Consider the following 13,964-nt stretch of genomic DNA (forward strand, 5'->3'; position numbering starts at 1 on the left):
TCTCTTCTAATTTAACATCAATTGTTCATATTTGTAGGATGCTGTTAGTTCAAATGTTATGCATCAGTTACTGTATTTCAACCTAAAATCTGTTGAACCAGGGTTTTCATGTACATGACTTTAAGGAACATCGGTTTGACAAATCTTTAATGCAGATATTTTCAACTGTGATTCACCAAAATCACGTTTAATATATAGCTGGTCTGTGATGTTACAGCCATGAGTCCCTAAACGAGACATTTGGACCAAATTTAATTCATTGAGATTTTTTTGTTTGTTTGCTCTTTTGTTGGTGGTGTTGGTGTCAAATTGCAGCAAAATAACTGCATGTAGCTCATATTTAGTGGCATCTTATTTTTTTTATATTTTTTAGATGTTTCCTGGAGTAAAATAAAACTACATAAGTGGTGGTGTAATCTAACTCATTCACAGCAGGGTTTTGTCTTCTGCAGATTTTAACTCCAAAATTCCCATGGATGCTATGTTTCAAAAGATTCACATGTATTCTGCATATGCATGCACTAAACATTTCTGCCTTATGATGTGATTTTTTTTTTTAAATTCTGTCTCTCACAGTTGAAGTGTACCTATGATAAAAATTACAGACCTACATCAAAGCTACATCTAATCTGATGACACCTTGCTGAATCAGTACAGATTCAGCTACAATTTGGTGTTAGTTGTGCATCTCTAGCTTCATTTGTCACCTCACACTGACACATTTTCTATTTTTATTATTATTTTATTTCTATTTTTGCATATTCTGGATCACCAGATCCGGAATCCAGATCCGATCATCACCAAACTTTGTTGTTTGATAGAACATTTGACTATGTTACACCCTAATTTTTTTTCAAGCCTTTCTGCCTTGTTTTTGTTTTAGTTAGAAACTAGAATGTCAAAATTCCCCCTATCCCACAATGGTGAAGAATCCTTTAAAAAATTCCTGGATCCGGATCATGATCCGGATCATCACTAACATTTAATCACTTGTTCCTCTTGTCATTTCCAACCACTCCACAAAATTTCATCAAAATCCGTTCAAAACCTTTTGAGTTATCCTGCTGACAGACAAACAACAACGCGACCGAAAACAACCTCTTTGGCAGAGGTAATAAAGTCTGAAGGGCCTAAATGACATGGTGAGATGCTGATGAGCTTCACTCATTCATGTCTGCGACATATGCATATTAAAGGAAAATCATGGAAATCGCGCTGGGCTTTAAATGATTTCTTTGAACTGTTTTTTCTCTAGGGCAAACATGATGTCACAATAGTGCTGCTATGGGGGGGAGCTTTCTGGAATCAACACAGGGTCAAAAATTATACACACAGCACACATTTTTTTTTTCCTTAGCAACTTTCACTTTTACCAGATAAAATTGTTGACATTAACTGGCAGTGACCTGATTTAGCCCTGTGATAGACAGGCATCCTGTCCAGGGTGTACACTGTCTCTCACCCTCGTGCACGTTGTTTAAATACATTCAGGATAAACACATTTTAAGGGGAAAGCTTTTCTATGGCTTTTGCTTCATTCAGTACCAATTCAAATTTCAGGCCTGTAGTCAGGATCTGTAATTTGAGGGGATGGGCCTTTGTTGGCAGGGGTTAAAATTTAGGGGTTTTGATGTCCAAGGATGCATTCTGGAGGGTTTTTTGATAACTATTTTCTCACCCGATCTCCCCCCCACCCCCAGTTTAGTTGTACTGCTTAATGTGTGTTGTATTTGAATTTTCTTTTACACATTTTCCCCTTTTCTTTGACTTTAACAAAAATTGATATCACAGCCAACATGTTTGTTTGATTATAATTACTAACCACAAGCGTGGTAATCATTTTCATATTTTTGGCTTTCCTCATTCTCATCCTAATGAATCTGATTTTAAAGCTAGTAACTCAAATCAACTCAGTAATGCTGAGATTAGGCATTAAATAAAAAAGATATTGCTTCATATCCCACTAAACTTATGCAGAAAAGATAAATGAAATGAACTTATTTTTATATGGCTCATCAATAAAACTTAGTCCAGAACTATAGTAAAACTTGGGCCCAGGGTAATACTAATTTAAACATTTTAGTTGTTATATTAGTAGTAGTAGCAGTATGAAAAATGTCTTCAAAAGTGGACGTTTAATCAACACCCTCTTTCTGTCTGGATTCACTCCTGGTTTGTCGTCTCTGAGCAAGAACAATCAAAATTTGTGTATTCATGTGTAAAGTGCGACCTGACTGAGAGGTAAGAAGGTTTTATCAGCTAATTTTATGTCATGCCGTCCTCAAAAGAGATTTTTGGGAGAAGAAAAAGCATTTGTGTGTGTTGTTGATGCGTCATAGGTCTGCAGCTGTGTTTTTAGTTTAAACCAAAGCGAGGCCACTCACAGAGACACTCAGAGCAGACTTTGAAAGAAAAGAAAACTTTAAAAATATGTTTGTAAAACTGGCCTCTGTTCGCTGTGGCGTTACCATGCTGTGAGACATCTACACTCAAACACAGCTGGCTGACCCACCGCCCTCCTCCTGCAGAGTACAGAAAGGACAGGAACACACAGGGACTCACTACAAGGAGAAAAAACAGACATTCTAAAAATTGATTTTTGAACACGGTGCACATGTATTCCAGGGATGCAGTATATTTTATATCTTGCGTCCACAACCTTAATTTTGTCTCAGGATGGTGTCAGCGCAAATCTGCCCTTGTGATGGACAACTTTAATCTCTGTAATTCTATGTCTCTTTAACTGACATGATGATGCAATGGTGCTCAAATGGTTTGAGTATCAATCTTCGTTTTATTCTTGGTTGGTCCAGTCCCATTTCGTCTACTCTAAATTCTCAGTTCATCTACAGCTAGGTCCCCGTTGGTCTACTCCCATTTGTCTACTCTTAGAAAATACATAAATCCCATTTTGTCTACTCCCATTTTATTTTGGATTTTTATGCAAATGAAACTTAAAATTCAACTTTTACTTGACCCTAACCCTAACCTAATGCGAGAGTAGACGAAATGGCACTACTCTACATTTCTGAGAGTAGACGAAATGGGAGTCGACAAACTGGGAGGAGACCAAATGGTAAGTAGACGAAATGGGAGTCAACCAACCGGGAAGTTACACAATCTTCGGGGTGACACAAAGCTCACAGAGTACAGGTGACGTTTGTTCTAAATCTGTGTTCCTTGTAGCCTTAAGCTGGTTTGTAAGCACTGTCCACAAAACCTTTTTTCCAAACTACTTTTCATCAGTTGAAGAGCTAATGTGCAGTGATGAACATAGTCAATGCAGATTTCCCCTCTCCAGCTGATATCTGATCCCTTTTGTGACATTTATCTGTACAGCTGTGATGAAAGGTTTACATTCACTCATGGACCTGAATGTCAGGGTAATATTGGAACAACACTTTCTTTGAATAGCTTCTTCCCCCCTCAAATATGCACTTGCACAAACCTTAGCTGAAAGGAAATTGGTTCAGATGGTCAGGAACCATGGAGGTACAGGCCTGCCATGAAGCTGCTGCAAAATCAGTGTCACTGTCTGCAATTAAACAAGTTTGACATCACTATAGAATGAGACTGTTGTCTAAGAAAAAAGTTCCTGTTTCAAAATCATCACCTTCAATTTGAAGAAAATTTGTCCACTTGAACAAAGAAAAAGAAGCATCACAATTCTTCAACAAATCCACAAACCATTAGCTATTTTTGACAGACACAATGGGGCGGAACGTTGTGACAGTTAGTCCAAGGAGATTGTGGACTGGTTCAAGCATTTTCACTTTAAGCTTTGGAATGACCTTCTCAAGTTCTGATCTCAGCCCTTGTTAAAACATCTGCACAGTGCTTAAGTCAGGCCATTCACTCATTTTCTATACCGCAGACTTCACATCATTGAAGAACGATATCCACAGGAATATCCAGGAATTCTAAAACTGTTGTCCCAAAGGTTTAACAAAAAAAATCTGAGTCTCAACAGAGGCCACAGAGATATTTGCTGAGTCACACTTACAGTGAGGGCACTGGCAAAAAAAGTACTATGAGAGCTAGTAGTGCAGCAGATAACTGAAACAATTGTGCAAATGGTGATGAAAAAAAAATGGTGATACTCCTTAGACACTACTCTTTTGAAAAAACTGATTGGCCACTTTTCAATTCGTGGTCAGGTAGGGGTCTATTGAAGAATTACACAGAGGTCAAAATTAAAGATGCTCCAATCATATTGAAAAATATTCCACATTATTTGCCTGATCATAAAGATTCCAAAAGGGTATAGTTTGGACTATCTGTTACTGAATTCTATGAAGTTTTGGGATAAAACAGCAAGAATGGTGACAAAGGTCAGTTTCATTTTGTTCAGGGGTCAAAAGTTAAAGTTGCTCCAATTTTGGTAAAAAGTTATGCAAATTATTGATTGAGCTAATAGGATTAATAAATGGAATAGTGTTCACAGTGCTGAATGCTTGGTCTCCAAAGTAAAGGTCAAACAAGGTCTACGTCTATTGGATTCTATGACATGTGACATATGTTACCCCGTAACGTGATAAGTAAGGATGATACATGGTCCAAACTATTCCTTTTTAAAACCGTGTTAACTCAACTAGTAATTTGCATCACTTTTTACCAAAATTGGAGCAACTTTAACTTTTGACCCCTGTACAAACTGACACTGACCTTTGTCACCATTCTTGCTGTTTTTATCCCATAACTCCATAGAATTCAGTTACAGACTGTCCTTTTTGGAATCTTTATGATCAGGCAAGTAATATGGCATAGGTTTTCAATATGATTGGAGCATCTTTTATTTTGACTCCTGTGTAATTCTTCAATTGACCCCTACCTGAACGCCAACTGAAAATTCAAGTGGCCAATCGTTTTTTTTCAAAAGAGGATTGTTTGAGGAGTATTTCTGCCGAATTTGATGCTTTTATCACCATTTGCAGGATTTCCACTCTAAATATTCTCTATCTGCTGCACTATAGCTCGGGGAAGCTACACTTGGTGTTTCCAGATTTGGAGGAGACTTGAGAAGACTGTTCTGGTTCCACATTGTCCCAACTCATCACATATTTAGGCTTGGTCAGTACCTCTTTGTATCAGTACTATACAGGTGCTGGTCATATAATTAGAATATCATGAAAAAGTCGTTTTTTTTTTTTTTTCTCAGTAATTCCATTCAAAAAGTGAAACATATATTATATTCATTCATTACACACAGACTGATTTCAAATGTGTATTTCTTTTAATTTTGATGATTATAATTGACTAATAAAAATCCCAAATTCAGTATCTCAAAAATGAGAATATTGTGAAAGGTTCAATATTGAAGACACCTGGTGTCACACTCTAATCAGCTAATTAACTCAAAACACCTGCAAAGGCCTTTAACTGGTCTCTGAGTCTAGTTCTGTAGGCTACACAATCATGGGGAAGATTGCTGACTTGACATCTTGCCTGGGCTAAAGACAAAAAGGACTGGACTGCTGCTGAGTGGTCCAAAGTTGTGTTCTCTGATGAAAGTAAATTTTGCATTTCCTTTGGAAATCAAGGTCCCAGAGTCTGGAGGAAGAGAGGAGAGGCACAGAATCCACATTGCTTGAGGTCCAGTGTAAAGTTTCCACAGTCAGTGATGGTTTAAGGTGCTATGTCATCTGCTGGTGTTGGTCCACTGTGTTTTCTGAGGTCCAAGGTCAATGCAGCCATCTACCAGGAAGTTGTAGAGCACTTCATGCTTCCTGCTGCTGACCAACTTTATGGAGATGCAGATTTCAGTTTCCAACAGGACTACCAGTACCTGGTCTAAGGACCATGGTATCCCTGTTCTTAATTGGCCAGCAAACTCGCCTGACCTTAACCCCATAGAAATCTATGTGGTATTGTGAAGAGGAAGATGCAACATGCCAGACCCAGCAATGCAAAGGAGCCCCAACTACATATTGAGTGCTTTACATGCTCATACTTTTCATGTTCATACTTTTCAATTGGCCAATATTTCTAGAAATCCTTTTTTTTTTTTTTTGTATTAAGTAATACTCTAATTTTATGAGATACTGAATTTGGGATTTTCATTAGTTGTCAGTTATAATCATCAAAATTAAAAGAAATAAACATTTAAAATATATCAGTCTGTGTGTAATGAATGAATATAATATACATTTCACTTTTTGAATCGAATTATTGGAATAAACTAACTTTTTCATGATATTCTAATTATATGACCGGCACCTGTATGTGATGACTTGGGCAGCCCCTTCGTATCACTAAGGGACAGGTAGGAGCTACCCAAGTCCCCCACATAATGACATTCAAACAAAATGGGTTTTACGTCAAAATATGATGAGTTGGGTGTGACAATGTGTTGGTTCAGGTGCAGAGAAAAAAGGTACAGCATTCCCTGTAGCAGGTGGAAGTTATGAAAAGTACAGAGGTGACAGTGAAATTGTAGTGCTTTAATTGTAGTGCTTTTTTGCTGTAGTGCTTTTTTTTGGAGTGACTAAAGTGTTCGTTGCAGAGATCAGCACTGAGCTGCTGTGTTGTTCTGCATACCTGCTGTTTAAACTGTTTAGGTTTATTGATGTGGATTCATATGGTGCTGATTTTTTCTCTGTCTTTCTCTGATCCAAAGTTCTGAACTGCAGAATGCGCTGTAGTCAAATCCCGGATCCACTCCAGTAGGTGGCGATGATGCACGATTGTATTAATTGCTAACTGCTATAAGATCGGTGAAGAAGAAGCGTAAGTCTTGTTCACAGTTTTAGAGAAAGAAGGCACATTGTTGCTTTTATTCATAGTTATTGTAGTGTATGTATTTAATAATAACTACTTAGGAATTCCCGCGGTTTTTTTCTTTTTCTGGGTTTCATGCGAGCGCAGAGGCGCTTTTCGCTTTGTTTATCTTCACATGGAAGCTGGACTCAGCTCGGGCGCTAAGATTACCAAGAGTTAGCTTTGTTTTCTTCAAGATGTATACTCTATTATCTGGATTATATAAATATATGTTCCAGAAAGACGAATACTGCGTTTTAATTTTGGGCTTGGATAACGCAGGGAAAACGGTAAGTTGAAATGACTTATACGTCGTTGCTTGAAATTTGTTTGGAAAAAGTGGTTTTATAGTGTGTATTAACACTATAAGCCACTTCATCATTACAGGTACGCATGCGCGGCGGTTGTCGGCTATCGAGACAAACAAAGCCATGTGCGCAGCTGTCAGTTACGGAAGCGTATTGCATTCACTGGGTAAAAAAAACATTTGACCACTGATCTCGTAATTCCAAGAAAAGATCTCATACACTCAACAAAAATATAAACGCAACACTTTTGGTTTGCTCCCATTTTCTATGAGATGAACTCAAAGATCTAAAACTTTTTCCACATAACACAATATCACCATTTCCCTCAAATATTGTTCACAAACCAGTCTAAATCTGTGATAGTGAGCACTTCTCCTTTGCTGAGATAATCCATCCCACCTCACAGGTGTGCTATATCAAGATGCTGATTAGACACCATGATTAGTGCACAGGTGTGCCTTAGACTGTCCACATAAAAGGCACTCGGAAAGGTGCAGTTTTGTTTTATTGGGGGGGGATACCAGTCAGTATCTGGTGTGACCACCATTTGCCTCATGCAGTGCAACACATCTCCTTGGCATAGAGTTGATCAGGTTGTCAATTGTGACCTGTAGAATGTTGGTCCACTCCTCTTCAATGGCTGTGCGAAGTTGCTGGATATTGGCAGGAACTGGTACATGCTGTCGTATACGCTGGTCCAGAGCATCCCAAACATGGTCAATGGGTGACATGTCTGGTGAGTATGCTGGCCATGCAAGAACTGGGACATTTTTAGCTTCCAAGAATTGTGTACAGATCCTTGCAACATGGGGCCATGCATTATCCTGCTGCAACATGAGGTGATGTTCTTGGATGTATGGCACAACAGTGGGCCTCAGGATCTCGTCACGGTATCTCTGTGCATTCAAAATGCCATCAATAAAATGCACCTGTGTTCTTCGTCCATAACAGACGCCTCGATCCACAACATTGACATCAGAAAACCGCTCACCCACACAACGCCACACACGCTGTCTGCCATCTGCCCTGGACAGTGTGAACCGGGATTCATCCGTGAAGAGAACACCTCTCCAACGTGCCAAACGTCAGTGAATGTGAGCATTTGCCCACTCAAGTCGGTTACGACGACGAATTGGAGTCAGGTCGAGACCCCGATGAGAACGACGAGCATGCAGATGAGCTTCCCTGAGACGGTTTCTGACAGTTTGTGCAGAAATTCTTTGGTTATGCAAACTGATTGTTTCAGCAGCTGTCCGAGTGGCTGGTCTCAGACGATCTTGGAGGTTAACATGCTGGATGTGGAGGTCCTGGGCTGGTGTGGTTACACGTGGTCTGCGGTTGTGAGGCTGGTTGGATGTACTGCCAAATTCTCTGAAACGCCTTTGGAGACAGCTTATGGTAGAGAAATGAACATTCAATACACGAGCAACAGCTCTGGTTGACATTCCTGCTGTCAGCATGCCAATTGCACGCTCCCTCAAATCTTGCGACATTTGTGGCATTGTGCTGTGTGATAAAACTGCACCTTTGAGTGGCCTTTTATTGTGGGCAGTCTAAGGCACACCTGTGCACTAATCATGGTGTCTAATCAGCATCTTGATATGGCACACCTGTGAGGTGGGATGGATTATCTCAGCAAAGGAGAAGTGCTCACTATCACAGATTTAGACTGGTTTGTGAACAATATTTGAGGGAAATGGTGATATTGTGTATGTGGAAAAAGTTTTAGATCTTTGAGTTCATCTCATACAAAATGGGAGCAAAACCAAAAGTGTTGCGTTTATATTTTTGTTGAGTGTAATTACGACATCAGGATCTCATAATTACGAGATTAGGCTATTTTTATGTTATTTATTGTGTGTGTGTGTGTGTGTGTGTGTGTGTGTGTGTGTGTGTGTGTGTGTGTGTGTGTGTGTGTGTGTGTGTGTGAGAGAGATGAGGTGGGCGATACAGACGGTTGCCCAGTTCCAGATCACCTTTTTTAATGTCCCGCTATATGGAGCCATAATGAAGCTGAATGTCCTTTAATTGTGTATCGTTGTATTGGGTATTTGGATGTTATTTATCTGAAAAAGTCTGGGTGGAGTAGCGCTTCTACTTAAAGTGTGAAGCCACATTATGTGTGGTGCAAACATTTGCCAGAAATGGATCACTTTTGCCGGTTCCAGATCATGACACTCTGTGTCACTTTGGGGGCATTCCTGGCATCTGGCTGGAGCGCCTTTAATGCAGAATGATACACACTGTGCTCGAGAATGTATTTTGAACAGAAAATGATAGAAATTATACTTATTAAATGAGAATTTACTTAGTTTCGAAGGCGCCGTTATACGTTTTTACGAGCAAAAAATGAAGTGTGGGGGTGAGATTTCTACCAAATTAAAAGTAAAAGCCCCCACATTCATGCCCATTCGTGATTTTGAGATGACCCCCAATATCCACATGACTCAACTACAGACATGAGGCTGCTGCTTCAGTGATCCGCAACCGGCAAATTTTTGCGTCAGAGATAAATGCGTGCAGCAATTAAACAGCAAGACATAACACACTGACATTTTCTACCCAAGTAAGTAAGTATTTTCTCACTCTAGAACCAAAAACACAGAATGGCTAACTCACCTTTGCTACGTCTTAGAGATCGTTACTTTAAAACTTGCAGGAATGAGTCAGTGAGAAAAAGCGCGCACACCGCAGACACCGGGATGTTTTGATTCCTCTGCTGATCACAAGGATGGCTGGATCCGGTCGAGCTTGTGGTCGTTTGTAGACAAAACATCAATCTTTCCATTGATACCAAGTATTAGCTTATTCGTGCTGATTACGAGAAACGGCGGCGCAAAAACTACAGCAGTGATCCGGAACTGGCAATGATCCGGAACTGGGCAAGTGACTGTACTGGGAATTTTTGTATTGATCCGATACCAAGTAAATACAGGCCCAGTATCGCCGATACCGATACTTTTTCATATTTAAGCTTCATAGATCCAAAGGATCCAAAAGATCGAGGATAGGATTTCGCCAAACATTGTACGTGACAACAAAACTTTATTATCACAATCAACATTTTTGTTTAAAAAAAAAAAAAAAAATCGCTCAACACAACTTAAAACACAGTCTCCTGAGGTAGAGGGCTGACAAACCACAATACAAGGGTGCGCTGCTCCGTGTTGTGTGACACAGCGCAGCGCTGCTCTTACCGACAGAGAATAGACTTTGATGAATCTGCGTGCGCAGCAGTCAGTGCGTGAGGGAGAGGAAAAAAAGCTTGAGTATCAATCTTCTTACACGAGGATCGTTCAGTATCAGTACCAGCGTTGGTATCGATATGGGATCGATCCGCCCACCTCTAGTGTGTAATCGCTTCCATATAATGTGCTTCCGTACTTCCAGTCCCTCGGTAAAAACAAGCGTGAGAATTCCCGAGTCATAATCGAAAATCGGCCACTTAACCTCTGACACTGCACTGTGAGCCACACCACGGTGCACTCAAAGTGTGGATTTCCCCCTAAACTGTTCCTGGATGAATGAAACTCCTCCAGCGAGGCGGGGCACGGGGACCACAGACTAGCATGCGCCCAGGTGGGAGTGAGCCCCGCTGTGTCCCTCAGTGATCGGTGGGGCTGTGTGAGTGAAAGCTGAAAGACGCCCCGTGCTCCTCCCTGGACATTCATCCAGGAGCACTTCAGGGGAAAATCTACACTTTGTGTTTAATTGCAGTGTGTTATCATCGGCTGAGCTCAGCCCGTCTCTTTACTGAGGGACTGGAAGTACGGAAGAATATACATAAAACAATTTAGACACCTGATCTTTTCTCGGAATTATGAGATCAGCTGTCTTTTTTTTTTTTTTTTATGCAGTGAATGCAATACGCTTCCGTAACAACACAGTCCAGTGTACTGGAAAACATTTATTATGCTTATTTTTGATGAGAAATGCCATTGACCGCACTCAGTAGTGAGCGATATTACGCTGAATACGCGTCCGCCATCAAGCACGCACATTTCTTTGTCCCAATGCCTTCCCATCAGCCCCCGTGCGCCCGAGATGCTGAAGTGGCTTATTTCTTCCGCACTTAAGCAAACAGATAACGTGTAAAATTTCACGGCGTTGAAGTTAGCCTCCGGTTCAGTTAATTCTGTAGTTAAGGCAGAAAAGTTGAGGGAAATAATTCGACTGAGTGTTGACACTGATTGTCTTTTTTTTATTTTATTTTTTTTAAACATTCTACAGTTGTAAAAATGTCATGCATTTTAACTAATGCCTTAACATGGTCTTAAATGCACTTTCAGATTTCTAACAATTTGGTTTTTTTTTCGAAAATGTAAGAAAGGGACATTTCACGTTTTTCCACGAAAATACTGTACTTATTTGTTTTTATTTAATTCATTATTATATGGTTTTGTATACAAGTGATGCCACAGAATGTTAATTAAAGGATAAACAAAATAAAGTGTGGGCACTTATTGGTCCTTGAGAATAGAATTACATGATCAGTACAAAAAGAAATACATGGTGACAAACTAACACAAATAACTATAGCAGTGTGATGATTTACCCAAACTGACTCCATCGAAGGACCCAAACTGACCCAAATATAATAAAGTACTTTTATTTATTTTCAGAAATGTGCTCCGTTCTTAAAAGCAAACGGCACTTGCCTTTGCAGACGTACAGCGAGACGCACTGCTGCCTCGTCAGGGCTTGTGACATCAGATATCAAAGTTCAGAGTCTGTTGTATCCTCCCCCCCCCCCCCCCCCAAAAAAATTGGCAGTACTCACAAATGTACTTTAACATCCCTTCAGCTAATATTCACAGAACATTGGTTATCTCTGCTATGCACAATTTGTCATTGCCTCGTTGAATGGAACGTTCCATTTTTCACCTCATGAAATATTTGTTCCATTGAATGTATGAAAAACATTCATTATTTGTTTTACTTAATGGCTAAAATAAATCCTTGTGATTTGATATTTTATTAATTTATGAACAACAGGAAAGGGACTTACATTTTGGTCCAACAGGAAACTTTAAATAGGAATCCTAAATTGTTGTCAGGCAAGAACAACTCTGATGGTGTAGTCCGTGATGCCGTGCACTGACTTTGTGTACAGACTGGCTTATGCTCAGTTGAGTGAAAAATTACATCAGACATTTGTCCAGCTCTTCATTCTGACAGCTGTTCATGCCTCCAGATGATTTACGGTGCAGTGGATTTGTTTTGTGTGTGTGTGTGTGTTAGAAGTATTAGCACCATCGATTAGCTCATTAAAATCCTTGTCCATCAGCAAAACAAACTCTATCATGTTTAGCCAAAAGCTAGCCCCGGTAGTATGAGTGCTTGCAGTGGTTGGGTGTCGCAGACCGAATGTTCCGCCCTGCCTCTACTGCGCATGTGTCATTTCGGAGCTGAGCCGCTTGTCTAAAGACAGACTTTATTCACCCAAGGCGATCAGATGGATTAATGGGAGATTTACCCATCAAATGACAAGGTAAAACCTCTTAAATCATTCTAAAGTCATTTTAAAGAAAAATGAGGCCATTTTAAGCAGAAACAAGGTGAAAATCTGTGACGCTTTGAAATGACCGACGCGCATTGATTGCATCAGCCAGCAGCTCGTGTAGCCGCGGCGCTCTGATCACTTTGTCTGTCTTTTATGATGAAATAATGCTGAATTTATGTTGAAATGATTGTTGTACAAAAGCTTCAGATATCTTTCACTGAGCTAGATGATGACTGGAGTGCAGTTTTTAGCAGCAACGAGATGATAATCCGTGAACCGAGAACCAAATTCCACGCTTAAAAGCACTGTTGCATGGTAAGTGTAACACAATAGCAAATGATATGAATAATCAATGTCCTGTGACATACAACCCACCAATCAAATGACAAGGATCCTCTCAGCCGTTATATAATACCAAATGGTGAGTTGGAGGGTAAAAAAATATGCTATATGAAATTTCTCTGTATTAAATGGGAACACCTTGGGGTATGATTGATGATCACCTCATTAAGGTCATTTTAACGTGATGTCACAACATCTCAATAACTACATCTATGCTGAGGGCACCTCTTCAGTGAGTAATTTATATCAGTGAGTGATCATTTGGGACCCAGGGATTCCTTGAGGTGGTAGATGTAGCACAAGTCTTGAACTAGGTAACGTCACAATCCCCCCCTTCATGTGTCACATGAGCTCTTAACTTCCAACCAGAGTGTTTTCACATTGGATGTGTCTTGGTTGCTTCAGCTGTGAAGGGTAGACATGTTTATTTGCTTGCACGCTAACATATGACTAACTAACACATCTGTTTGTGTCTTTTGATTTGTCCACTGATTAATTTGAGTGTTTTGTGTCCTGGCAGACCTTTCTGGAACAAACAAAAACAAAGTTCAGTAAGAACTACAAGGGAATTAATTTGTCAAAGATCACAACGACTGTTGGCCTAAACAGTAAGTGGATTTTCATCTCTCATCTGTTGTGTTACTTGATGAATGTTGGATGTTGTCAAGAAAGTGAATACTGTGTTATTACACATGACTCCTGTTACTCTATTGCTGCTTGTTTTCAGTGTAGCAAACTCTGGTCAGTAATGTATAATGTACTCAAGCAAACCTGTGATTCTCTTCTAAGATAACCACTGGATGGCGCTTTGATGGGAGTCTGTACCAGATCACAGTATTATCAAAGCACCATTATGCAACCCCAATTCCAGTGAAGTTGGGATGTTGTGTGAAATGTAAATAAAAACACAATACAATGATTTGCAAATCCTCTTCAACCACAAAGACAAGATATTTAATGTTCAAGCTGATAAACTTTATTGTTTTTGTGCAAATGTTTCCTCATTTTGAAATGGATGCCTGCAACATATTTCAAAAAAGCTGGGACAGTGGTAT

The 13,964-nt window shown here is 39.8% G+C and overlaps 1 protein-coding gene across 1 annotated transcript in view; it reads left to right on the forward strand.

The window, feature by feature from the left end:
- The first annotated feature begins 6,857 nt into the window (after positions 1 to 6,857).
- Positions 6,858 to 13,964, forward strand: part of arfrp1 (ADP-ribosylation factor related protein 1) — a 60,930-nt gene continuing 53,823 nt past the window's right edge. Inside the window, 2 exon segments of the mRNA XM_034167312.1 lie at positions 6,858 to 7,046; positions 13,430 to 13,517. Of these exon segments, the coding sequence (XP_034023203.1) occupies positions 6,954 to 7,046; positions 13,430 to 13,517 (181 nt within the window). The 5' untranslated portion in view covers positions 6,858 to 6,953.

Source organism: Thalassophryne amazonica, chromosome 3 (assembly GCF_902500255.1).
Source record: "Thalassophryne amazonica chromosome 3, fThaAma1.1, whole genome shotgun sequence".
In the NCBI taxonomy this organism is placed as follows: Eukaryota; Metazoa; Chordata; class Actinopteri; order Batrachoidiformes; family Batrachoididae; genus Thalassophryne; species Thalassophryne amazonica.